We start from the raw sequence: 27,379 nt of genomic DNA, 5'->3' as shown, positions 1-27,379 counted from the left end.
AAGCTAGGCTAGGTGGTTAATCATGAGATGTTATGTTTAGATATTTATTTATAAGATGTAAATCATAATATGAAATTGCAGCACAAGTCCTTAGGACTTTCTTTTTGCTGCAATAATTTATTAGTGTTGTCATTTTTTTATTTATGTTTGTATTGTGGATAAAATAAAACTTACCTACCTACCTACCTACCTATGATGTTTCAATTCACCACTAGCGGTGAAGAAAAAAGGGGCCGCATCAGTGTTGCTCATGCAAAAAAAAATTTTCCTTGTTGATGAAAGGGGGCTGTAAATTCCTTGTATGGGGTTTTCAGTAATGGCGATTCCAGTGGTTTAATTTTCCTAATAATGATATAATATTATAAATATACAATATAATAAAATTATAGTAAAATATAATAAAATATAATAAATTTTATAAATTTTGCAATATAATAAAATTTAGGTTTATCAAGGGAATATGTCCGTATTATGACAAAAGCCAATTAGAAGGCAAAAAACATTATTTCGTAATAACAAGGAGGAGAAATTCAAATCCGAACTTCTTTAGGCTGTCGGAATGATATCTCAGGATTATGCTGTCACATCGGAGCTGAAAAGTAAAATATTTACTTGTTTTTACTGTCAAAAATTTGTTTTGCACTGAGGCGAAAAAGTTGATATCATTATTTTTATTGGCTGTCTCTTTTATTTTGTTTTTTTTTTTGAAGCGGGGTGGTTTTTACAACATTGTTGTTCTTTATGGGATTTGTATAATGAAAGTACATGTATGAGAAGTGCAAAAATGATTAATTCAAGTTTTAGATTTTGGTGAGCAAATAGTTGCCGATTTACTGCCTATTTTCGTCTAATTAAAGCTCCGCATTATATGACATATCACCTCCTCTGTTCTTCCTAAAAATATTAAATAAAGGCCAAACTCTGTATAATCTAATAAAAATTCGTTTAAGTCAGTACTTAAAACTAAGTATAAAGTCGAAATACTGCTTCAAAGGTCGGAGTAATCATTTAGTAAGAATAGATTTTCGAAAAATTGTTTATAAAGGAAGGCAAATAATTATGTTTCTATTTTTTCTTACCTTTTCTATTTTTTTGCCTTTTCTATCTTTTCTATCTTTCTTCTTTTTTTTCTATCTTTTTTTTTACCTTTTCTATCTTTTTCTATTTTTTTTGCTGGTATACATGGGTCTCTGAATTCTCAGTTTGAATCAGCGAAATGGTGTCCATTTTTTCCAAACATTTACTAACAAAATGTTTATAAAAATGTGGGAATTCACACAGCTTGAGTTAACGACGGAAACAGAATGCAACTACAATATTACTTCAGAATTTCTCACCTTCTCAATACAAACCAGTCACAAAATATAGGTATGTTTTTTTATAGGGGTTGCATATATTTGTCTATAAAATTGTCTAAACTGCTATATATACCGCTGAGGATTTTTATACTTATTCTGATACATGCCATCCGATCCTATTTACACGATTAGTTGTTTATAAAACAAAATTTTTACAGGACAATTCTCTTACTTAATGCTAAATCTGAGTCAAATTTCAGATTTTTTTTTGTATTCAACAGACGAATCGAGATTTAAACGTTTGAATTGAATATCTGAAAATCTTAAGATTAAAAAAAAATATTAGAAATCTACCACAGGTTGAAACCCTGAGAATTTAAATAAGAAATCTATACTAATCAAATATAAAAATAACGAACACATAATTATTTGTTTTTTAAGGAGTATTTCGACTCATGTGCCTAGTTTGAAGCACGTACCTACATGCATCGTTATTAGAGTTTAAATTTTCTGACGATTTTAGTGTTAATTCGAATATTTTCGGACGAATAAAAGAGGAAATACAAACGAAGAGCTCCAAACTGACAGGACTCTATCCTGACAGGACTAGCCATTATAAACGTTAACTGAAATATTGAGGTAGACATTGACCTTGCAATAAAAAGATATGGCGGGAGTGGAAATAGAGAAATAGACTTTTCTTACAAAATTGTGTTCTGTAATTTAAGCGCACTTCATATCGAACTTCAAAACGTGGGAAAATGCGCTGCGGTGTTTTGAAAAGTAAAATTTTTAGATTTCGTCAAAGCTGACAACACTGTTCACAACACTTCGTCAACACTGTTTATTAAAACACTATTTTAAAAAGAAACAGTGATTAGTCGATGCTTTAGTGCCTACACTTAAAACCCTCATTTTAAATGTCTTGTATGTTTTTCTATCTCTTCATTCTGTTCCTCTTGTTACATCCCTAAAAGAACTAGTATTTAACTTTTAATATATGTTTTACGAATATACAAGTTGTATCTTTATTCTCATTTCCTACTCTTCATTACTATCATAGCTACTAAGCGATACCACAAAGTTAGGCGATATGATAAATGGTTTGACCTATATAAATTTTCACTAAGAGTGCATCACCCCCAAAAGATAGTTCAAGACCAATTTTTTGACAATAAAAAGCTTAGCTCACCGCTATTGTGGTCAGAAGTGCAAAGGCAAAAAATTATGCGGAAAATATTAAATGTCATTTAGTTTTTATAGATGGTGAACAGCTTTTTATTTTATTTTTCTTTATGGCGGGGTGGTTTTTATAACTTACTATTTTCTGTATCAGTATTTTTATACAATTTTAATTTCAACAGATTTATTAGAACTTTAACCCTCGCCAGATTTTAGATCAAATTCACGACCATTTTCACTACCTACCTACGATGCATAATTGTTTGTTCCCTTTAAATTGCCGGTATTTCTTTGGTAAGTCCTCGATCTGCCCCTGGTACAGAGTAGGGACCCTCACAGAAGTACCATATTCTTTATTTTATGTATTAATAGTATCAGATTATTGACACTTCTTGGCTACTAAGGTCCTTGCGTCAGCCTTGAACTGTGTTGCTACTGTCTAGTTCCAACTATGTGTCCTGTACTACCAAACTGAGCACAGATTAACATTTATATATAACCCAATCATATAGGATTCTTTTGAAACTATTAACTCTTCCCTCCCTTGGGGCTCGAACCAACCATGCCTACAATCTCAAACCACATAAACTCGCACAAAAGTTACGTCGGAAAAATTTAATATCATAAAGTAATATACTTTTAATTACTAAGTAATTTAAGAATTGCAGTTTTCATCTCTTTCCTTTTGTGTTTATAGCTAGTTACATCACCTAATGTCTCAAACAGAGGCACTCCTTTTGAATAATTGTCGAGTATATGATTAGCATTGCAAATCACATGAATACCACAATCATACCCATTTTTTTGCTGTACACAATTTATACTTTTAACATTAGATGGAGAAATAAAAGGCAAAGATAATTTTTTACAAAATCTGGCAGCAGTTTGAAAGTTGAAATCCAGTGACGAATCTAAATGAAAACACTGTCCTGCTTTTACATCAAAGACCAATAGGCTCCAGTGACTACCGCCTATTTCTGTTGGGGTTATACAATCATTCAAAGGGAATAGGATTAGATCTTTTTCACCAGCATTTAAAGAAGACAAAACGGAGCTGGCATCTTCTGGAGAACCCAAGTTTAACAACTGAGTAGCCTCTGGACTAACCAGTAAACACTTTGGGTAAGCATCTTCAATATATTCAAAGGCAAAACCGATTAATTTGTCATTTAGCCACTTGCCTTCATCTAGTAGCTTGAGGTCATCATTAGTTAGCAAACTATTTTTGTAGCTGACCTCTTGCTTCATGATCACTTCATGTCTGAAAAGAGAAAAATAAATATAAAATAAAATTAATAAATTATATAATAAAATATATGATAAAATAAAATATATAATAAAATATATGATACATAATATATAAAATATAATATATATTATTTATACATATTATTATTCATATATTATTATATATTATTATTATTATATTATTATTATTATATATTATTATTATATATATTATTATTATTATTGTTATTATATATATATATATATATATATATATATATATATATATATATATATATATATATATATATATATATATATATATATATATATATATATATATATATAAATAAGTTGTCTGTGTGTGTGTGGGTCTGTCGGGTGATGTCATGTTTGTGTGTCGACTGACGTCATGTTTTCGACTGACGAAATTACAGACCGGGACATCGGGACACAAATGACGAACAGGACACCGGCACATAGGGAATATAACCGGACACTCAAAGAGAAAGCGACCGGGACACAATGAATGTTCGTTTAGCAATCACCATCAACAAAGCACCGGGACACAAATGACGACTGGGACTCAGGGAGTATAAATGACGACCAGGACATAAGTAAAAAAAAACTAAAAGAACTAAAAAAAAGGTAAAAACTACAAAAAAAAAACTAAAAACTAATAAAAAAACTAAAAAAGCTAAAAAACTAAAAAAAACTAAAAAAGAAAAAAAAGGGAAAAAATGAAAAATAAAGGAGAAAAACAAAACTAAAAAAAAAAAAAAAAAAAAAAAAAAAAAAAAAAAAAAAAAACTAAAAAAAACTAAAAAAAAAGTAAAAACCAAAAAGAAACAAAAAAGAAAAAAAGGGGAAAAATACAAAAATTTATTTCATCATATACCATTTCAAAAACGAATGTATATACAGACCGGGACACCGGGATACAAATGATGACCGAGACACAGGGACACAACTACAACGGGGACGCCGGGGGGCACAGGGGGATATATAAATGACGACGGGGACACAGGGAATGTTCGATTAGCAATCACCATCAACAAAGCTCAAGGGCAATCATTAGAATCATGAGGTATAACTAAAAAAACTAAAAAAAAGGTAAAAAACTAAAACCTAAAAAAAAGACCAATTCAAAAACAAATGTATATACAAACCGGGACACCGGGAAACAAATGACGACCGGGACACCGGAACACAAGGAATATAAATGACGCCCGGGACCCTCAAAGAGAAATCACAGACTGGGACACCGGGACACAAATGACGACCGGGACACATGGAATATAAATGACGACCGGGACACAGGGACACAACTACAACGGGGATGCCGGGGGGCACAGGGGGATATATAAATGACGACGGCGACACAGGGAATCGTCGATTAGCAATCACCATCAACAAAGTTCAAGGGCAATCATTAGAATCATGAGGTATAGATCTGAATACGGATTGTTTTCCCATGGACCATTATATGTTGCATGTTCAAGAGTCGGTAAACCTGACAATCTATTTATATGCACAGACAATGGGACAGCAAAGAATGTTGTATATTCGCAAGTTTTACGTAGTTAAAAACATATATATATATATATATATATATATATATATATATATATATATATATATATATATATATATATATATATATATATATATATATATATATCTATATTCACAGGTGGGACATAGGGACACAACTACAATGGCGCGTAACTAATATGGCGCGTAACGACTTACGCGCGCGGGGGGGGGCTTGGGGGGCGCGAAGCGCCCCCACCAACTAGGTGTAGGGGTATATATATATATATATATATATATATATATATATATATATATATATATATATATATATATATATATATATATATATATATTATATATATAATATATAACAAAATAAAATATATAATAAATTAATAAAATATAAAATAAAATTATATAGAATAAAAGCAGAACAGCTTTAAACAAGAGCTAAGAGCTCATATGGCACTTGTGACGAGGCGAGAAGAGCTAAGAGCCAAGAGATCATATGGTATGAGCTCTAACAAAATTCTATGAATCAATAGATTGATTTAAAAAGGAAAATAAGAGACTTAATGCCGGTCAAGATTTAAAATAAGAGCTCTGAGTCACAAAGTCCTTCTAAATATCAAAATTCATTAAGATCCGATCACCCATTCGTAAGTTATAAATACCTAATTTTTTCTAATTTTTCCTCTCCCTTTTGCCCCCCAGATGGTCGAATCTGGGAAAACGACTTTATCAAGTCAAATTGTGCAGCTCCCTGACACGCCTACCAATTTTCATCGCCCTAGCACGTCCAGAAGCACCGAACTCGCCAAATCACTGAACCCCTCCCCCCAACTCCCCCAAAGAGAGCGAATCCAGTACGATTCTGTCAGTCACGTATCAAGGACATTTGTTTATTCTATCCACCAAGCTTCATCCCGATTCCTACACTCCAAGTATTTTTCCAAGATTTCCCCCTCCAAATCCCCACAATGTCAAAAGATCTGGTCGGGATTTGAAATAAGAGCTCTGAGACATGAATTCCTTCTAAAAATCAAATTTCATTACGATCCGATCATCTATTCGTAAGATAAAAATACTCCAATTTTCATGTTTTCCAAGAATTCCGGTTCCCCCCTCCAACTCCCCCGAATGTCACAGGATCTGGTCGGAATTTGAAATTAGAACTTTAAAGCACAAGATCCTTCTAAATATCAAATTTCATTAAGATCTGGTCACCCTTTCGTAAGTTACAAATACCTCAAATATCAATATTACCCCCCCCCCCCCCCAATTCCACCAAAGAGAGCAGATCCGGTCCAGTTATGTCAGTCACGTATCTTAGACAGGTTTCTATTCTTCCCATCCAGTTTCATCCTGATCTCATCGCTTTAAGTATTTTCTAAGATTTCCGGTCCCCCCAACTGCCCCCCCCCCTCCCCAATTACGCTTGATCCGGTTGAGATTTAAAATAAGATATCGGAGTTACGAGGTCCTTCTAAATATGAAGTTTCATGAAGATTCGATCACTCCTTCGTAAGTGAAAAATACGTCATTTTTCTTATTTTTCAGAATTACCCCCCCCCCCCCCGCAATTGAGCAGATCTGTTCCAATTATGTAAATCACGTATGCAAGACTTCTGCTTATTTTTCCAACCAAGTTTCATCCCAATCCCTCCAATCTAAGCGTTTCCTATCATTTTAGGTTTCCCCACCCCAAACTTCCCCCAATGTCACCAGATCCGGTCAGGATTTAAAATAAGAGCTTGAAGACACGATATCCTTCTAAAAATCAAATTTCATGGAGATCCAATCACCCGTTCGTAAGTTAAAAATACCTCATTTTTTCTAATTTTTCAGAATTAACCCCCCCCCCCAACTACCCCAAAGAGAGCGGATCCGTTCTGGTTATGTCAGTCATGTATTTTTGGACTCGTGTTTTTTTTCCACCAAGTTTCATCCCGATCCCTCCACTCTAAGTGTTTTCCAATTTTTAGGTTTCTCCCTCCCAACTCCCCCCCAATGTCACCAGATCCGGTCGGGTTTAAAATAAGAGCTCTGAGCCACGATATCCTTCTAAATATCAAATTTCATTGAGATCCGATCACCCGTTCGTAAGTTAAAAATACCTCATTTTTTTTATTTTTCAGAAATACCCCCCCCCCCCCCAACAACCCAAAAGAGAGCGGATCCGTTCCGTTTATGTCAATCATCTATCTAGGACTTGTGTTTATTTTTCCCACCATGTTTCATCCCGATCCCTCCACTCTAAGTGTTTTCCAAGTTTTAGGTTTCCCCCTCCCAACTCCCCGCCCCCATCACCAGATCCGGTCGGGATTTAAAATAAGAGCTCTAAGACACGATATCCTTCTAAACATCAAATTTCATTGAGATCCGATCACCCGTTCGTAAGTTGAAAATACCTCATTTTTCTAATTTTTAAGAATTACTCCCCCCCCCCCCCCCAACTACCCCAAAGAGAGCAAATCAGTTCCGATTATGTCAATCATGTATCTGGGACTTGCGCTTATTTTTCCCATCAAGTTTTATCCCGATCCCTCCACTCTAAGTGTTTTCCAAGATTTTAGGTTTTCCCCCTCCAACTCCCCCCAATGTCATCAGACCCAGTCGGGATTTAAAATAAGAGCTCTGAGACACAATATCATTCCAAACATCAAATTTCATTAAGATCCAATCACCCGCTCATAAGTTAAAAATACTTCATTTTTACTATTTTTTCCAAATTAACCGGCCCCACTCCCCCCCCCCCAGATGGTCAAATCGGGAAAACGACTATTTCTAATTTAATCTGGTCCGGTCCCTGATACGCTTGCCAAATTTCATCGCCCTAGCTTACCTGGAAGTGCCTAAAGTAGCAAAACCGGGACTTTAGGTTTTCCCCCTCCAACTCTCCCCAATATCATCAGATCCGGTCGGGATTTAAAATAAGAGCTCTGAGACACAATATCATTCCGAACATCAAATTTCATTAAGATCCAATCACCCGCTGATAAGTTAAAAATACTTCATTTTTTCTGTTTTTTGCGAATTAACCGGGCCCCCACTCCCCCCCAGATGGTCAAATCGGGAAAACGACTATTTCTAATTTAATCTGGTCCGGTCCCTGATACGCTTGCCAAATTTCATCGTCCTAGCTTACCTGGAAGTGCCTAAAGTAGCAAAACCAGGACTGACAGACAGACAGAATTTGCAATTGTTATATGTCACTTGGTTAATACCAAGTGCCATAAAAAACGACGTAAAAAAACGTAGTGTGAACTCTTTTATGAAGATCAGAAATCTACAAACTCCATATTAAGGATATACTCAACGGATAAGAAGGCTTCAGATATCCTTGTCATAACACGATTATTTTCAGACATGAGAGCTACAGATATTAGCCAATTATATAGGTTGAAAATATGACAGAAAATTCAGTTGATGAGGCTCTATCTAAAGAGAACAATGTTTTTGCAATGCTTGTAAAAGACACTGCTACTGGAAAACTTTTTTATTTTCTGGCTAAAAAATCTGCACATCCAAACAGATTTCTTTTAACTCGCTTTTAATAGTCGCAGGTCCAGTGATGTCATTTCACGAAAATTTAGGGGAGAATGTAATATTAAATCTCATGGATTGAGAGTGCACTTTCAAAATTTTGGGGGATGGGGTGGACAATTTTCAATTGCATTGGAAAAATACGAAAAAGTCATTTTTGACTGAATAAGAAAAAAGAAGGAATTTTCATCATCCAAAAGGAGGGCAAAAAATCTCGGGGAAGGGTTAATGATTACTCCCACCCCCCTAAAAAACATCACAAGGCAGGTCTAACATCTGGCTGATTGGCACATAGAGAAATGGCCCGGCACAGTTTGGGTTATTTGTCTCACCAGAAATATGAAATAATGTGACTAGTTTATAAGAATACGTCACACATTTAAAGCCATTGGTATAGAAGCACACATTTAAAAATAGAAGTGCAGCCTAAAACTAAAAAATGTTACCTCTCTGTTTCTCTTTGGCTTATTAACAAGCTACTTACTAAAAATATTATAATCAGCTACAAACACTATAAAAGCTTTTATTTTTTTTATATTTTTGCAAAGGCAATCAAATAAGTTTAGCTACTGTTACTCTTCGATTAAATTAGCATAAGAGATCATTTGATTAAAAAACGTTGAATCAAAAACTAATAAAAATAATTAACATTCTAGTTGCAATTAATAGTACAAAAAGATGAGTCAACAAAATACTAATGAATAACTAATTCTACAGGCGTGTCTTTTGAATAAAAGAAAAGTTGCTCATGGTAAAAGTCAAAGAGAAAAAAAAGGCTAACATCTGCAGAGGCACTAAGAGCTGTGAATACTAATGTCTATTCTCCTAACAAAACCAGATTCAGGATTATCAGGAAAAACAGATTCAGGATATATAAACCAGCAACAAGGGGGCTCATAAAATATGATTGCTGAATTGCAAACCTTGAAGAGTAAAACATATAATTGCATAATCAAAAACTAAAATATTGTTTAAGGATTCAAAATTGTTAAGAATTCAAAATTGGAATTCATGACTAGCTGAAATCTACCAAACAATCATTTATACACAGACAATAATGAACTTGAACAAAAAGTAAATCCATTCTACTAGCGGAGAGTATATCTGGCAAGTAATTTGTATTGCTAAATCCATATTATTGCACTCAGGACTTTAATAAACCTTTAAAGTTCGGCTATTTTACTAAGCAATCAACAACTTAAAAATTAATTATTATTTTGAATCCCAATAATGACTGAAACCAATCATTGGTTTATGATTATGGTTATGATTATGATATATAACAATGGAAGCATGGTCAATTGTTAAATAGCCTGCTTTTTGGCCACGATAAATATCACTAGGCACTTTCCTTTTTTTCTTTTTATTCTTTGCAACTAACACTCTTTTGTCTTGAATATATGGATGAATAGAAATGACCCATCATAGTTGTGATCATCAGTGGAACCGCACTTTTGATCTTTTTTGGAACAGCATTTTCATGATGCACATTCAGACGTGCATCTAAAGGGGGTGGAGAGAGAGAGCAAGCGTCCTGGGCGGCACACTTGGTAGGGTAACAAAACAAGCTAGAGTAAACCTATAAAAATATTCTTAAGAAAAGATTTATTATAGCGTTTGAAATTATCCCAATTCCAATACCCGAGAGTTTTTTCAAGCATAATTGTACGTTTTTAGTAAGCTCTGCCATTTCTCTCTTGCTTCAATACAAAGGTTTATTCGTGCATTTGGAGGATAAATCGATGTGAGTGAAGGTAAAACGTTGTCAGACTTTGAGCTAGGTGGGCACCTAGGTATGTCCCTTTTTAACATTTTTGAGAGTTTCCAGGGGGTAATAATTAACGAAAATGTAGGGAGGCAAATAATTTTTCTCTTTTTCACTGAAGACAAAACACAACAATTTTTTTAAATCGTGGGATGAGGCAGTTTTTTCTTGACCTTAATACCAGATTAAATAAAAAAAAAACTAGTTTTTTTTAACTGAAAGTAAGGAGCGACATTAAAACTTGAAACGAACAGAAATTACTCCGTATATGAAATGGGTTGTCCACTCCGCAATCCCTTGCTCTTTACGCTAAAGTTTTTAATTGTTTTAAAAAGTAGAATTGTGGCTAAGAGTCAAACTTTAGCGTAAAGAGCAAGGGATTGAGGAGGGGACAACCCATTTCATATACGGAGCAATTTCTGTTCGTTTTAAGTTTTAATGTCGCTCCTTACTTTCAGTTAAGAAAAAACTATTTTTTTTTATTTAATTTCTGAACGTTTTTGAATTAATGCATGTTTGATTTTGGCTCTCCGTACATGAATTATTAAAATGAAATTTGCATATTAATTCTTTTTTTGGCTAAATGGCTTTCTCTTAGTTTTGATCAGACGATTTTGGGAAATAAGGGGTGGGGAAGGAGGCCTAGTTGCCCTCCAATTTTTTGGTTACTTAAAAAGGCAACTAGAACTTTCAATTTTTAACGAACGTTTTTATTAGTAAAAAAATACACGTAACTTAAGAATTAACTTACGTAACAAACTTTTATATTCTTATATTTTTAATTATATATATGAGAGGGTTTGTTCCCTCGTTAATACCTCGCTCTTCACACTAAATTGTAAGTTTTGTCCCAATTCTTTAAGAAGGACCCCTAAATCAAAAGGCCGTAGAATAAACAGTTGAATTTACTAAAAATACTTTAGCATAAAGAGCGAAGTATCTATCTCCTCCTAAACACCCCGCTCTTTATGCTAAAGTATTTTTAGAACCCCTCATATGCGTAATAATCTCTGTTCGTTTTAAGTTTTAATGCTACTCCTTACTTTCAATTGAAAAAACTTTTAATGTTTATATTTTCATTGTTTTTTTTTAATAGTAATGCTAGAAAATCCTGCGCCCTTTTCATTGAATTTCTCTTCCCCCATGAAATATTCCTCCAAGGAAAGATCCTCCCACATAGCCCCCTCCCCTCAACCCCACACCCAAACCAAAACAATCCCCCTGAAAACGTCGGTACACTTCCCAATAACTATTACTGTGTGTAAACACTGGTCAAAGTTTGTAACTTGCAGCCCCTCCCCCAGGGACTGTGGGGGAGTAAGTCATCCCCAAAGACATAATTATTATGGTTTTCGACTATGCGGAACAAAATGGCTATCTCAAAATTTTGATCCGTTGACTTTGGGAAAAAATGAGCGTGGGAGGGGGCCTAGGTGCCCTCCAATTTTTTGGTCACTTAAAAAGGGCACTAGAACTTTTCATTTCCGTTAGAATGCTCTTGCAACACTCTAGGACCACTTGGTCGATACAATGACCCCTGGGAAAAAAAACCAAAAAAAAAAAAAAACAGACAAACAAACAAATAAACAGGCACCCGTGATCTGTCTTCTGGCAAAAAAATACGAAATTCCACATTTTTGTAGATTGGACCTTGAAATTTTTTCTATAGGGTTTTCTGATACGCTGAATTCGATGGTGTGATTTTCGTTAGGATCCTATGACTTTTAGGGGGTGTTTCCCCCTATTTTCCAAAATAAGGCAAATTTTCTCAGGCTCGTAACTTTTGATGACAAAGACTAAATTTGATGAAACTTATATATTTAAAATCAGCATAAAAATCCAATTCTTTTGATTTATCTTTTAGCATCGAAGTTCCGTTTTTTAGAGTTTTCGTTTACTATTGAGCTGGGTCGCTCCTTACTACAGTTCGTTACCACGAACTGTTTGAAAACGGCATTTTTTATTATCCACTCCCCAAACTACATTTATACACAACCACTAAAATACATACACGAACTACCAAAAAAAAACATAAAACAGAATAAAAACTATCAATTAACTAAACCATCCTCAGAAAACTTTGACAGTAACTTCAAATAGCAAATCTGTTTGTACTATAAAGCAATTTCTTCATTATTTTCCTAACGTTTTTTTTTTTCACCAATAGTCAAATTAAAATCGAATGGGAAGCTCACATTGTATTCTCTCAATTCAAAAAGTATATTAGCCCTTTGAAAAACATACAGGACATGCTTACACTTTTCTATACATCCACATTCACACGTTGGGCTATCAGTTATGCCTATTCTATGCCAAAAAAAAAATTATTCAGTTTTGAATGGCCAGTTATAAAGCGAGTTAAAATATAACTTGGTTCAAGACGTTCCCTATAATCGTCCTATTTAAGGGGGTTTAGACAAACCACCACTCCATGGAACATATTCCAGCGTATGTAGCCAATGACACAATAGGGCTTTTGTTCCCCTTAATGATTGATAAAGTTACAATGTAAAATCATGCTTACGGCATTGTCCCAAGTTCAAGCAGATCTGAAATGAAAAGTGGTAAGCTTTAGGCTACAGAAACTAACATTAATTGTTTCCAGGCAACGTTAGCATATCATAGCTTTACCTACATTTTTGTTTAACATGCATTTAGCACTTAGCACATTTAGCACCTGGTGACAAGCAACATAATATTGCCTTCGATGTTTTCTTAAGGAAGGCCCAAAGTCTTAGATTATAGATACAATAACTCAGCTCTACAATGGAATGTGCAATATTGCCTAGAAGTAGGACAGGAAAAGCAGAAAAAATGCTACTTGGCTGAAAAAAGCATTCTTATTACTTAAAAATGACACTGGAAGTAACTCATAGGGCCAGTGTCAGTTTTCAAATGGGAGCTGACACATTGAGTTTTTCCTAGTGTCATGGAACCACCCAATGAGTTCAGTTCAGCTATGGCCCATTACTTGAAGTAAAAACTGTCTACCTTAAAGTAACAGCTGTAGTAATCAACAGTTATTATATAATGCTACCTATATCACTCGAATGGATTGTCTCTATCATATTTCAAAAGAAGTAGGGAAATTAGCATACAGTTCACAAGTTTTTTCTGATCACTGGCCATTCTTTGAACCCATGCTTTGCAATTGCACATTAACACTCAATATATTTTTGGATGTCTGGCCAGTAAACAATCATTTTGGCTCTTTTCTTTGTCCTTTCTGCACCTGTCAAGTTTAAATCCTTCAAAAAACTGTTTTGTAAAATAATGAGAATGACTATTCTGGGACCTTTAAATATTATACCTTGTATTTTCAGAGGTCCTGGAACATTTTCCAGTATTATATTATTTTGCTATGGCATGACCTTTTGAAGCAGGCCATCCCTCTAGAATGACTGTATTTAGCACTTGCAGCTCATGATCTGCAGCTGTCTTTGGTCAATTTTTTTCAAGTTTGCTATCAATAGGAGGAACGGCATTTGTGAAAGACAGTACAAGGACATCTCCTTAAAGTTGGCCTTAAAATATTTGGCTTTTAGTGCTACTACTACTAAAAAAAACTCACCATAACACCAAGCCACCTGAGGCCAACATAGCTATGCACGCTTCTCCTCCATCCTAATCTATGCAAAACCTCTCTCTTTACACCTCTCAGGATGTTCCCGTTTCCCTTAAATCTTTCTTTAAGACATCTTCCCATCTCAACCATGGATGATCTTCTTTCCACTTAGCCTTAGATGGTTTGCCAAAAAGACAGCATTTGGGAATCTGTCATACTTCATCCACAGAATGCGCCTTAGCAACTTCAACATTTCTCTGATTATAGCCCTAGAAAGCAATACTGAACCACACTTTTTGTACAGCCTACTGTTTGAAATAGAGTCAGTCAGCTGGGTACCCAAAACAATCCATAGGCAATTTCTCTAGAAAACATATAGCAAATCCTCCTCCATTTTTCAGAGTGTCCATACTTCAGAACCATATTTCACCACCGTCGTCACTGTAGCTTCCAATATTCTAATCTTGGTTTGCAGACTTTTCTTCCTACTCTTCCAACCTTTTTTCAACTGTGACATAATACCCTATATCTTGGCTATTCTATTGTTAACATCTTCACAGCTCGCACTATCTTTACAAATAATACGACCAATGTACATGAAGCTGTCCACTTGATCAATTTTTTGTTATTGAACTCCACTTTTTCACCTTTGCTAATTCCTAGTCTTAGCAACTTAGTCTTCTTAACATTAATTTTCATACCTATTTCCACCACACTGCACTCAGAAAACCTCCTAAAGCTCATTCATTTTTCTCACACTTTCATTGAGGATGCTTAAATCATCAGCATAGTCTAAGTCTTGGAATGTTTTTCTTCTCCATTTGATGCTGTGTTTTCCCATTGTCTTTATCGTGCTGTTTAAGACGAAATCCATCAAAATGATCCATATAAACGGGGATAGAACACAGCATTGCTTCATTTCTGATTTATTATGAAACCAGCAACTAACCTCATTTCCTACCCTAACCACAAAAGTGTATAGCACTAATTGCTTTGAACTTTAACTTTATTGAATGTAAACACACAAATAAAACACAACTCCAGCGACTGGAGAACGTGGAGTATTCATTTTAATATAATGAAAAGAGAAATCACCAATGCAACAATGCAACAGCACAAACACATTAAAAAAAAGGAAGACAGAAGGAGAAAAGGAAGACTGTTTTCCTACATTAGTGATTAATATAGATCAGCACTTGAATGAGACCTTAACCCTACTCATCCATACAATCACATAGGTCAAACAGCATAGCCATACACAATCAACCATAAAGAATAATCCATGGACAGGCAGTCGAGTCGTCAATAAGTATAAGTCGTCATTTACCAAACAATAAAAACAGCAAAGACAAATAATTCAGAGGCAACAACCCAACACAAGGGCTCATCAGGAGAATACACACTTGCCTATAGGGTTTCGGCACTTTAAATTCTCTACCCAGGCTCCCTTATTGTCGACAGAACGTGAAACAAAGTGATAAAATTTGAAACAGACAGAAGACTGAAAAAAAGGCACTAATAAACACTGAAAAAAGGCACAACTGAAAAGGCACTAAAGAAGACTGAAAAAAGGCAAAAAAAAAGAAAATTATTCATTTGTACTAGTAGAAAGAAGATGTTTTTTATAATTGTATCGAAACGACGGATATGAAACAGAATCGTTTAATTCCAGCCGAATACTGTTCCATAATTTCAATCCAGCGTATTTTATAGAAAAAGCTGCTCTTTGCGTGTGACAAATATTCAAAATAAGAGAAAAACGTGTAGATGACGACATTGGATAAGCATGATAATATGACGATAAATGAAAAAGGACAAGTTGTGTTAGTCCCAAGAGTGCTAGACTATTTAAGTATTTATACACGAATGCTGCAGTTTGGAACTGGCAAAAATGTCTTACTGTTAGTAACTGGTTTCAAGAAGATTTTCTTATTAAAATAGATTGACTTTACAGCTCTATTTTTTAAGCTTGAATTGTCTTTCAATTATAACTGAAAGAATTAGCCAAAACATAACAAGTATACTGAATATAAGGATAAACAAAAGTAAAAAAAAGGGTTTGCAAAAATTTTTGAAGAGGGAAATTGTTCAGTCTATACAGAATCCCAACTCCTCTTGCAATTTTTATACAATAGTTAATTTATATGTTTCTTTCCATGACAATAATTCATCAATAATTACACCTAAATATTTAAATTTTGAAACCCTATCTATCAAATGTTCATCAGCTGTTAAAGATGGTTCAGTGTTTACCTTTTTTTAGTAGTAGGAAAAATCATTTAATTTTTTTTTAATATTAATCAATAAACGGCTAAAAGGGTTTCAACACTTAAAGCTCAGAATAACGAAACTGCATCATCCGCAAATGATATTGTCAAACAATCTTTCATCAAATTTCCTATATCCGCGGTATAAATGAAGTAATGGAGTGGCCCTAAAATTGACTCCTGTGGAATACTGCAAGTTATTAGGTGCTTTTGTGATCTTTATGGTCCAACAATAACCACCTGTGACCTATCCAGTAGGTATGACTCAATCCAACTAACAATACACGGTAGAAATTTATATTTCTTTAACTTTCTAACTAAAATATTATGGATTACTGTATCAAATGCTTTTGACAGGCAAATAAATAAGCCTGAATTATAAAATCTCTTGTCTAGAATATCTTTCACTTTACAAATAAAATGGGTCGCATGATCTGTCGAATACCCTTTCCGAAATCCATATTGGCTAGGTGGTATTATTTTTTTTTCTTCTGCAAATTCACTAATTTTATCATGCATTATTTTTCAAAAATCTTTGAAGTAACTGGGAGAATTGAAATAGGGCGGTAATTATTTATCCCTTCCTTATTTCTGTACTTATACAGAGGTATAATACGGGTTTTCTTTAGAGTTTTTGGAACAATTCTTTCTTGAAAGACAATTTGAATAAAAAATCAAAATATGGGATATCACCAGCAAAACATGGTTCAGAACTTGTTTCGGCACGTAATCAATTCCAGGAGTCTCTGACGGTCCAAAAGAATTCACTATCTTCTTCAAGCCATTTGCAGACACCGATTCAAAAACAAATATACTGCCAGCATTAAAATTTGAGGAAATTTGACTTTCATCTTCTAAACTAATACAACTATCAAACAGTGACGAAATAATTTGATCAATCTCTGTAAAACAAATTATAAGCTATAGATTGATCATTTCTTAATCTTTTCCCATTCGGGTTAACTATCAAACTGTTCGTGGTAACGAACTGTAGCAAGGAGCGACCTGGCTCAACAGTCTAACAAAACTCTAAAAAACGAAATTTTGATGCTAAAAGATACATCAATAGAATCGAATTTTCATGCTGATTTTAAATATATAAGTTTCATCAAATTTAGTCTTTGTCATCAAAAGTTACGAGCTTGGGAAAACTCGCCTTATTATGGAAAGTATGGGGAAACACCCCCTAAAAGTCATAGAATCTTAACGAAAATCACACCATCGCATTCAGTGTATCAGAGAACCCTATAGCAAAAATTTTGAGCTCCTATCTACAAAAATTTGGAATTTCGTATTTTTTGCCAGAAGAAAGATCACGGGTACGTGTTTTTTTTATCCTATCGACCAAGTGGTCCTAGAATGTTGCAAGAGGGCTCATTCTAACGGAAATGAAAAGTTCTAGTGCCGTTTTTAAGTGATCTAAAAAAATTGAAGGGCATCTAGGCCCCCTCCCACGCTCATTCTTTCCGTAAGTCAATGGATCAAAATTTTGAGAAAGCCCTTTTGTTCCGCATAGTTGAAAACTATAATAACTATATCTTTGGGGATGACTTACTCCCCCACAGTCCCTGGAGGAGGGGCTGCAAGTTACAAACTTAGTGTTTACATACAGTAATGGTAATTGGGAAGTGTACAGACGTTTTCAGGGGGATTTTTTTTTGGTTTTGGGGTGGGGTTGAGGGGAGGGGCCTATGTGGGAGGATCTTTCCTTGAAGGAATATGTCATGGGGGAAGAGAGATTCAATGAAAAGGGCACGAGATTTTCTAGCATTACTATAAAAAAACAATGAAAAAATAAACATGAAAAAGTTTTTTTCAATTGAAAGTAAGGAGTAGCATTAAAACTTAAAACTAACAGAGATTATTACGAATATGAGGGTTCTAAAAATACTTTAGCATAAAGAGTGAGGTATTTAGGAGGAGATAAATACCTCACTCTTTATGCTAAAGTATTTTTTAGTAATTTCAACTATTTATTCTATGGCCTTTCTGATTCAGGGGTCATTCTTAAAGAATTGGGACAAAACTTAAGATTTAGTGTTAAGATCGAGGTATTAACGAGGGGACAAACCCCCCCATATACATAATAAAAATATAAGAATATAAAAGGTTGTTAAGTAAGTTAATTCTTAAGTTACGTATATTTTTTTACTAATAAAAAAGTTCGTTAAAAATTAAAAGTTCTAGTTGCCTTTTTAAGTAACCAAAAAACTGGAGGGCAGCCAGGCCTCCTTCCCCACCCCTTATTTCTCAAAATCGTCTGATCAAAACTAAGAGAAAGCCATTTAGCCAAAAAAAGAATTAATATGCAAATTTAATTTTAATAATTTATGTGTGGAGAACCAAAATCAAACAGCATTAATTCAAAAACGTCCAGAAATTAAATAAAAAAATAGTTTTTTTTAACTGAAAGTAAGGAGCGACATTAAAACTTAAAAAGAACGGAAATCACTCCGTATATGAAATGAGTTGTCCCCTCTGCAATCCCTCGCTCTTTACGCTAAAGTTTGACTGTTTGCCACAATTCTACTTTTTAAAACAGTTAAAAACTTTAGCGTAAAGAGCGAGGGATTGCGGAGGGGACAACCCATTTCATATACGGAGTAATTTCTGTTTGTTTTAAGTTTTAATCTCGCTCCTTACTTTCAGTTAAATCTCCTTTTATTTAACCTCCTTAAGGATCTTATTATCTTTATGTTTATTTGGCCTCAAAATTTAATCAATAATTTTCCACATTGAAGATACATCATTCTTTGAAAGTTCAAAAGCATTTAAAAAAATTCTTCTTGGTATCTCGTTTCTTCTTATTGACAACATTTCGAAAACTAACAAAAAAATGTCGATTTTCATTCAATGGGTTTTTCAACATTCTACTATAAGGCTTGTTTCTTAATTTTATCATGTTTTGTAATTCATTTGTTAACAACGGAGGTTTAAAATCGTTTTTCTTTCTTGATCAATTTTCGTGTCGTCCTTCAATATTTCAACACTCATACATTGTTTCACGAATCTTATCAGAAAACAAAACACAACTTACTTCAGGGTCATTCTGACTCAAAACATTGCTCCATCCTAGTTTTCCTAAATGATCTTTTAATTTATTCAAATTTGGTCCATTGAAAACAAATATTTATTCTTCAATTTTATGTTGATCATTTGGATATGATCATAAATCAATAAGCAACATCACTAGACATGCAAGTAGATGATTCAAACCTGGCGCAATTAGCACATTTGATGATTTCAGCTGGTCACAAATATATTCACTAATTAATATGTTATCAATAACCATGTCCGTGCGTTCTGTGATTAGTGTGTACATGTTAATTGACGGGAGAAAACTAATGATAGCATATTTGTTAAAAATTCCGCACTCATATTATTGCTGAGCTCCAGCAAATTATGGTTAAAATCTCCCATTAGCATCCACGGCTTTTTACACAACCCTAAATTCAGACAAAGGTCCTCAAAATATTGAGATGTTTCTAAGGGGTTAGAACTAGGTGTCCTGTAAATAATAGCAACCAAAATTTCGAAGTCATATTTTTTTTACATTAACAACAAAAGACCCTAACAGACCTTCCACCCAGACACCTAAACTATCTTCTACAGTTGCAGAAATATCATCCTGCACATAAATTCGTAATCCACCTTTTCACATCTGCCTTCTATTTTTATAGTAAAAAGAATAACCTCCTAATGAATACAAACTTAAAGGTGAGATTTCACTCAAGAAAGTCTCAGTCAGAGATATCACATCAAAACAAAGATCATTTTCATTAACTGTGGTAGGTAGTGTATCTAATGCAGTTTCAAGCCCCTGACAATTATGCGTGGCTACAACAAGATCACTTAATAATTTAATTTGCCTCAGACACCAGGGACTAATGTACATAGAAACAGAAATTTTTAGATCTGAACTTACTTTTTCATTCCCACCATCACAACATAAAGCCCTTGTTCATATATACTAGCTAAATTAAAGTGATTTCCTCCAAGATCAGATAGTCTATGAGTCAGCCGAGACATTTTGAAACAAAAAATTCGCCTTACTCTCACCAAGACAGTTTAATCACTCTCCTGTCTATTAGCCAGAACCCTGGCTTCTTGAAGACAGCTCAGCAAGACAACTTCTGGTAGTTCCTTGATTCTAACTACTTGATCACCAGACTGTACAAAGATACAGCCCTGCACTGACCAAGCATTTCTCATGCCCACTACATCTCTAGCAGCATTTAGAGCTTCCTGTCTAGGATGAGTAAGGCTTTCACTTACAAAACATTGCGATCCTTTCAGCTTGCTCTGATTTTTCAATACTTTTCTTGCAACTGTTGAGCTTTTAAATCTGACTTTAACTGGTGGGATTCTGCAACTACTGGGCTTTCCCAAAATATTAACATTCACAATATCTGACTCAGACACCAATCATAGAACTAGCCTGTTTGTTATTAAGTCTAAAACATAATTTGTGTGATGCCTTGTTGCTTCTTTCAGACCAGGTAGGTGGTGAATAACTACACAGGAAGACTTACTAATTTGTTGCATTTCATCAAGGTCATACTACAGGTTTGACAATGCTTGCACCAAGAAATCAATTTTTGCTTTAAAGTATTTGTCTGGTATACTATAGAAGGATAAGAATTTCACTAAATTTCTTCAATCAGCTGAATCAAACACCTACTCATAATGTATAAAACTGAGGACTTAAGCTGTTTGATGACTCAGGCATTTCTCAATTCTTAACCAAAGACTGAAAAATCAGTCAACACATTTTCTACCCTTCCTAAAACTGCAATGCTCTTCTCTTGGAACTTTGTCTACAGCATCTCTCAGTCTAAGAAATATCATCATAGTAAGCAATTTGCTATCTACAAAGACCAATCGAATGCCTCTGTAGTTACCCCACTCACTCTTATCACCTTTCTTATGCTGGGAGTTTAATTAGTTTCCCTAAAATTGCTAGGTTATTCCCCTTGTTCAAAGATCATACTCAAAATTTTCAGTAGCTGATTTCTAACCTCAAAGCCACCATATTTGAGAAATCCATTTACCACAATATCAGCATCTTGGGCCTTTTTATTTTATTTTTATTCTTTTGGTACTGTAGCGAGTTCTTCCTTGCAAAATAAATCTTCTTTCACATCCAACATGTCACAAACTTTTTTATTTTCCTCTAAATCTTTTCCTGTATCTCTATTCTGGTTCAGCATATTCACAAAATGTACTGCCCATCTCCCTTCAACATTTCCCTTATTGCTAATTGTAGCACTGTACCTATCTTCAACTAGGACAAGTCCAGAGCAACTATTCCCTCTCAATTTATTTACATGCCAGTACAATATTTTACTATCATGTCATCTAGCTGCATCTTCCATACACTCAGCAATTTTGTCTGTGGTCTCAACTCCGCAGCTCCTTAGTTCATATTTTAATGTTTTATCTATTCTGCATACATTCCTCTAATCTATCACTAAGATAATTCTTGTATAAGCCCATTCTATTCTCTATTAAACATAAAGTATCTTTACTAACATCCCTAGCTGCATTCTTGGCTTTCTTTGCTAAGACACCATCAGCAACTTCACAAATTATTTTCCTAAAATTATTCCATCCATCTTCTATATTGTCAAATTATAATATCTCCAGATTAGTATTCAACTATTCCTGCAAAGTTTCTCTCAAATTTTCATTCTGGAGTCTATAAACATCATAACATCCTGGAAGGCAGTTACCCTTTTGAAATTTCAACTTTAAATTAACCCTAGAAACTACTAGATGTTGAATGGTGATCTTCAGTTTTAACATCAATAATACCACTCTTATGTACCCAGTATCTTGTACTGATCTTGCCAGTCTTTGGTTTACAATAACATAATCAATAAGGTCAGCTGTCTTACTGTCATGTGAATATCACATTAACTTATGGGGCGATTTTATAACCAAATACTGTATTGGTTATAACTAGATTGTTATACTAACAAAATTGCAGCAGTCTGTAGCCATCACTGTTTTCTTTTCTTGTACCGAATCCTTCTAGACTAGGATACCCTTTACCCCTATTTTTACAAACCTAGGTGTTAAAATCTCAAAATAAAAACACTATATTTCTACCTGGGGCCTGTCTATTTGTTACTGAAACCGTAAGAAAGTTTTTACAAGTCACTAGTATCTCTGTCTGTCAGTTGTAAAAGGGAATATACTACTACAGCTGAAACCCTACACTTTTTATTCATAAAATGAGCAATTAGTATTATATTATTAATACCTTCCTGTCTAAATAGGACTTTGCAGCATCCTTATTCATCTGAACCCTACTTTCCGTCTCTATACTCCATGTAGGGGTTCCCATCTTTCCTATCCAAGTAAATAAAATCTATATCACCTAATTTCATTCTTCCTACCCCTGTAATATGGGTTTCTGAAACTCCAAATAAGTCAAGTTTGAAGCATCTGAATTCATCAGTCAAAATACTGATACAATCTTTAATTTTTGACATTGTAAAATTCCAAGTTACAATTTTCATATTTCTTCAAATCATTGTAATTTTTTCGCCTCAGGAAAGGCAATGGTCCTGGGAGCCAGGGCAGGATGGGATCCAACACATCTTCTCACATCTATACCAAAGTGCTTAAGCTGGCTTAGAACCAGACAGCAAGAAGTCTGGGACCTCCAGTGTAATGGAGGCTTTTTTCAATCCTGGTCACAACTTGGTCACAACAGGATTTTTAGCACTTGACAATGCTCTTCTATCAACAAGAGTCAAAATCCTGAAAACAAAACTTGAAGTCTATTGCCTCCATTTCATTATATATTTGTACCTACAAATGTAATGCTACTACAGGGAAGTAACCAATAGTAGATAAATTAACTAGGAAGAGGTTCTTCAACCCAAAAATGCCTGCCAAAACAGACTAAGCCCAGAATAATTAGCTATTAATCATAATCCCATGCAAATGTTGTGTTCTTTATTAAGCTATAGTTTCAATGAGTGGTGCCACTCCTTAAGGGGAATAGAGTTAACCAAAAGGTCCCCAGCCTGGTGTGTAACCAAACAGGGTCAAGACAGCCCTGTGCAGAAGCCATTGTCCATAGATTTTGATCTTATTCCCTGCTTTAGTTGGCCTCTTATAGAGGATCTTCCCACAATGGTGTTCTAAGTCACCTTGCAATTTAACCCATGACTGGCAGACAGTTTGTAACCCACAGGATGTGTGCACAAACCACTGGGTCCTGCTGACCCCCAGGGACAAGTTCTCTCTTTCTCTCTTGGTTTTTGCCTTCTATGGAGGTAATACACTCAGCTATTTTTTAAAGTTTTTGCTTAGTACTAAGAATGGCACCAGATGGAGAACAATCATACCTTACAGAAGTGAAGACTCAACCTGACTCTTTGATCTGCACATTGAAATCAAGATAAAAACTTTAACATAAATTGTTGAATTGGTAAAACTGGCAATATAAACTACTATGCTGGTAGAAATATAAGCCTATCCCTATTTTCATAACCCCTGAAGCTTTATGTGTATACAAAATTTTTCTTGAATATAGGAGAAAAAAAGAGACCAGATTTACAGAAAGAAAAAGGGTTCTCACCAAAAGTAGGTCTTTAGCGTTTGGGTCAGCAGAGTTTGGGATCTAAATTAGGTTTAGTAATTTGCCGATTTTGTGACTCAAGGCTTCTGAAGTTGAGATGGAAGCTTCCTAATGCTGGTGCCCCCAGATTTTGGACAATTTTTAATTTGGTTCTGATCAGTGGCATCAATTCACAAGAATATAGGAGAGGCAGAAGCAGGAACTTTTGTCTTTCTAAATGTAGACACAAAAAAGATAGTTTTCAAGCTCTTTAATGAGAGCTTTTTTATTTTTTCTACTGAACAAAGATAAAGAACAAATGCTTCTTCAAATAAAAAAAAATACTACAAATCCCATCCTTCTAATTGGTATGACTATCCCAAGGGACAGGGCTCCTGGGAAATTTATTTTCCTCTAACCATTCTTTGTTAGAGCAGCCAGGGACATTCCATAGAAGATGTACTTGCTTAAAACAAGGCACAGGCTATTAAACCAAACTTGACACCAAGAAGCTGCTGGACCAGGTTATGTCAAAGTGATATGTGGTCAAATAAGTTGAAGCCACAAGATGTACCACTTGCAGTCACTATTTCGAAAACCACCAAGTGATGCTGCATCCTTCTTCATGATGTTCTGTCAGTGACTTCGTCTGACCTCATGCCTTTTTCTTCCAAGAGAAAGTAGGCACTAGAGTAAGGATCTGGCATGTTCAGGTCTGGGTGACTCATTACATGGTGAAGTCACCAGAGGAATCTATGTTTGCCTAGCAAAACAAGCTCTACAAGTACTGGTCCAAGTGGTAGCCATCAAATGCACCATCAGTTTATCTGCATCCTGAGTACCAAAATTAGCAGCCAGCAGCACTATATCAGATACCTTCAATTTTCTTGAGTAACATACCAGAATTAGTATGGTATTGTCCCAGCTTAAAAACTATCAAAGCCCTATCTTGCCTAGACTATTACCTTAAAAATACCTTAAATTGCATTGTTCAGTAAATAAGGTATTATCCTGTAGGTGCTGGTTAGTCAAGATGTTGAGCCACTGCATCAGCTGCCTTGTCCAGTAAAATAGGGAAGAATTCTGTAAACTTCCCAGTTAGTGATGATGGGGAGCCATTGACTCAATTGCATCCTACTCTGTCTGTCATAGTTTAATTCCCCAACTCTTGTCAATGGCAATCTTAAAGGCATCAACAGAGAGAGCAGTGACAGCAATATCAAGGATTTTCCAATGGGCAATTACTAAAAATGGAGAAGCAATGGTTGTGGATTCTGGCATCTGCTCTCTTGAGGGACATCTCTCTTGTCCAGGAGGGTTCATCAAATTGAAAGGACTTTGGTAAAATTCTAGACAAGCTACTTTTTACTATCTTGGAAAGTGGTTAGGTTAGAAAAATGAAATTTTCAGTAATGAGTCGAGGGCCTAAAATATACCCTGGGAAGGTATTGCCATGCTACTATGTTAACCTTCTTCTAATTTCTCAGTTTTAGAAATGTGCACACTTGACAGGTCTATACCAACTGGAATTTTGACAAAACAACATTAAACCATAATTTACAGTTTTTAGTCTATTTTTCTCTGGTTTTTGTTTTGAAAATGTAATTCCTGATAGTTGAGTAAAATTTTATGCCATGTCAATTGTATTTTGAAGTCTAGGAAATGTCTCAGTTTTTCTTACTCTTCTAGTTTTTTCTGATTTTTTAGTTTTAGAAATGTGCACACTTGACAGGTCTATACCAACTGGAATTTTGACAAAACAACATTAAACCATAAGTTATAGTTTTTGGGCTATTTTTCTCTGGTTTTTGTTTTGAAAATGTAATTCCTGATATTTAAGTAAAATTTTATGCCATGTCAATTGTATTTTGAAGTCTAGGAAATGTATTTGCAGGTCTTTGAAACCTAATAAATTGGGATTGAGCAAGGTTGTGAAGCTGAAAATACTTTTCTTTTACCTTATTTAAACAGAAGATCTAATTTAAAAGGTTACATTTTTTATTATTCAAGAATCAACGATGCTTCTTGACTACTAAGGTCCCTGCATTGGCCCTCCAGTGCATTCCTGCAGCGTGATTTGATCTCTGGGTCCTGTATTACCAAGCTAAGGTCAAATCCACTGCGCCACCACAGGACAATAAAAAAAGGTTACACTATTATAACACAAAGAGTTTTAAAGATTGTCAAAGGTCAGTGCCCTCTAGTGAGAGAAGTAATGGAGGTAGGTCCTTGAAAATACCTTCCAGGGACATACTCTTGTCTGTAAACCCATTCCTGAGAGTTTTGTTTTCCTAACTGACTCCTTTCAAAGATAAGAAAAAGAAGTTTGTCTAGAACTTCATCAGGACCTACAAATCATTATGACATCACCTCTTTCATGTCATAAATATTGGGGGGTGTATTCATTCAGTCAACATTTGTAATCAAGATTCCTGCAATCATCAAGAGCTTTTTTCAACCACCTCTGGACATATTCTATTTTCTGCTGATCATCCTTGTTTCTACTGATCAGCATTTCAACACACATTCCAAATTCTAGCAATGGCTTTATTCAAAACTTTTAATGATCTGCTGCATACTGTATGTTTGATTATGTCAAAGATCTGAGATGCTCTGGCAACTACCTTTTACCTTAAATCACAGCTTGGAGTGATATAAGGATTTTCTATCCTTGTGATGCTCCAGTGATGAGAAAAAAATTCATTTGGTGTGGATTGTAGCTGTTGATCTAGACTCTTGTGGAGGACTCTGCAGCTTCCCAATTATAAAGGAACTCCTAGCAGAACCATTCCTTATCAAGGTGGGACTTGAATGTGTTGGTTGAAGTTGTAGAAACTGTTTCCTCAGACAGTTGATTCCACAGATTGATGACTCTTTGGCTGAAGAAATGACTTCTATGTCTACTCGTGGAATGCTGCATTGGGAGCTTCAATGAATGTCCTCTAGTACCAGAATGCAAGGCTTTTTTGTAGGGGTTTATTGAATTTCAATTCCTCATCAATGTTAACTTCCAAATCCCTCCCAGCAATGGAGAAAGAGAATTAAAAGGCGCATTAAATGGAGTATTATGTTCTTTCTTTAAAAACAAATTAATGAAGAAAGGAAAAGCTCACCCAAATTTCTTTAAATAGCCTACCACACTAAATTTTCTGGAATCCAATTTTCACTCTAGATTACCAGATCAAGACTCCAAAAACCGTACTTTTCAGTCTTAGGCTAAGACCTTACATAGGCATTTGTCAAATGCCAAGTACGATCAAAACAGGTGAAAAGAGAAACCCATGCTTACATTAATAAAAATAGAACAAATATATCTCCTTGAAAATTCAATTTTGAAGTTTTTGCGTCATTGTGAGTCATCTACAATCAGAAAGCAACCTAATAGATGCGATTTGGAAATTGAATTAGCGGGGTTCTCTT

At 34.8% G+C, this 27,379-nt stretch overlaps 1 protein-coding gene across 6 annotated transcripts; it reads right to left on the bottom strand.

The window, feature by feature from the left end:
- Window positions 1-685: 685 nt before the first annotated feature.
- On the bottom strand, window positions 686-27,379 carry LOC136041497 (sentrin-specific protease 8-like). Of its 6 annotated transcripts, none has more exons than XM_065726193.1 (2): window positions 27,249-27,379; window positions 686-3,741 (listed from the first exon to the last, which is right to left on the bottom strand). In XM_065726193.1, the coding sequence occupies exons 1-2, from the start codon at window positions 27,317-27,319 to the stop codon at window positions 3,120-3,122; spliced, it is 693 nt and encodes a 230-aa protein (XP_065582265.1). In that variant the 5' UTR covers window positions 27,320-27,379; the 3' UTR covers window positions 686-3,119. The 6 variants fall into 6 exon arrangements, with proteins under 6 accessions (XP_065582265.1, XP_065582267.1, XP_065582271.1 ...); XM_065726195.1 differs by lacking the exon at window positions 27,249-27,379 and adding an exon at window positions 19,424-19,546; XM_065726199.1 differs by lacking the exon at window positions 27,249-27,379 and adding an exon at window positions 15,722-15,743.

This window comes from Artemia franciscana, unplaced genomic scaffold (genome assembly GCF_032884065.1).
Source record: "Artemia franciscana unplaced genomic scaffold, ASM3288406v1 PGA_scaffold_23, whole genome shotgun sequence".
NCBI lineage: Eukaryota > Metazoa > Arthropoda > Branchiopoda > Anostraca > Artemiidae > Artemia > Artemia franciscana.
This window is presented reverse-complemented; position numbering and strand designations above follow the sequence as displayed.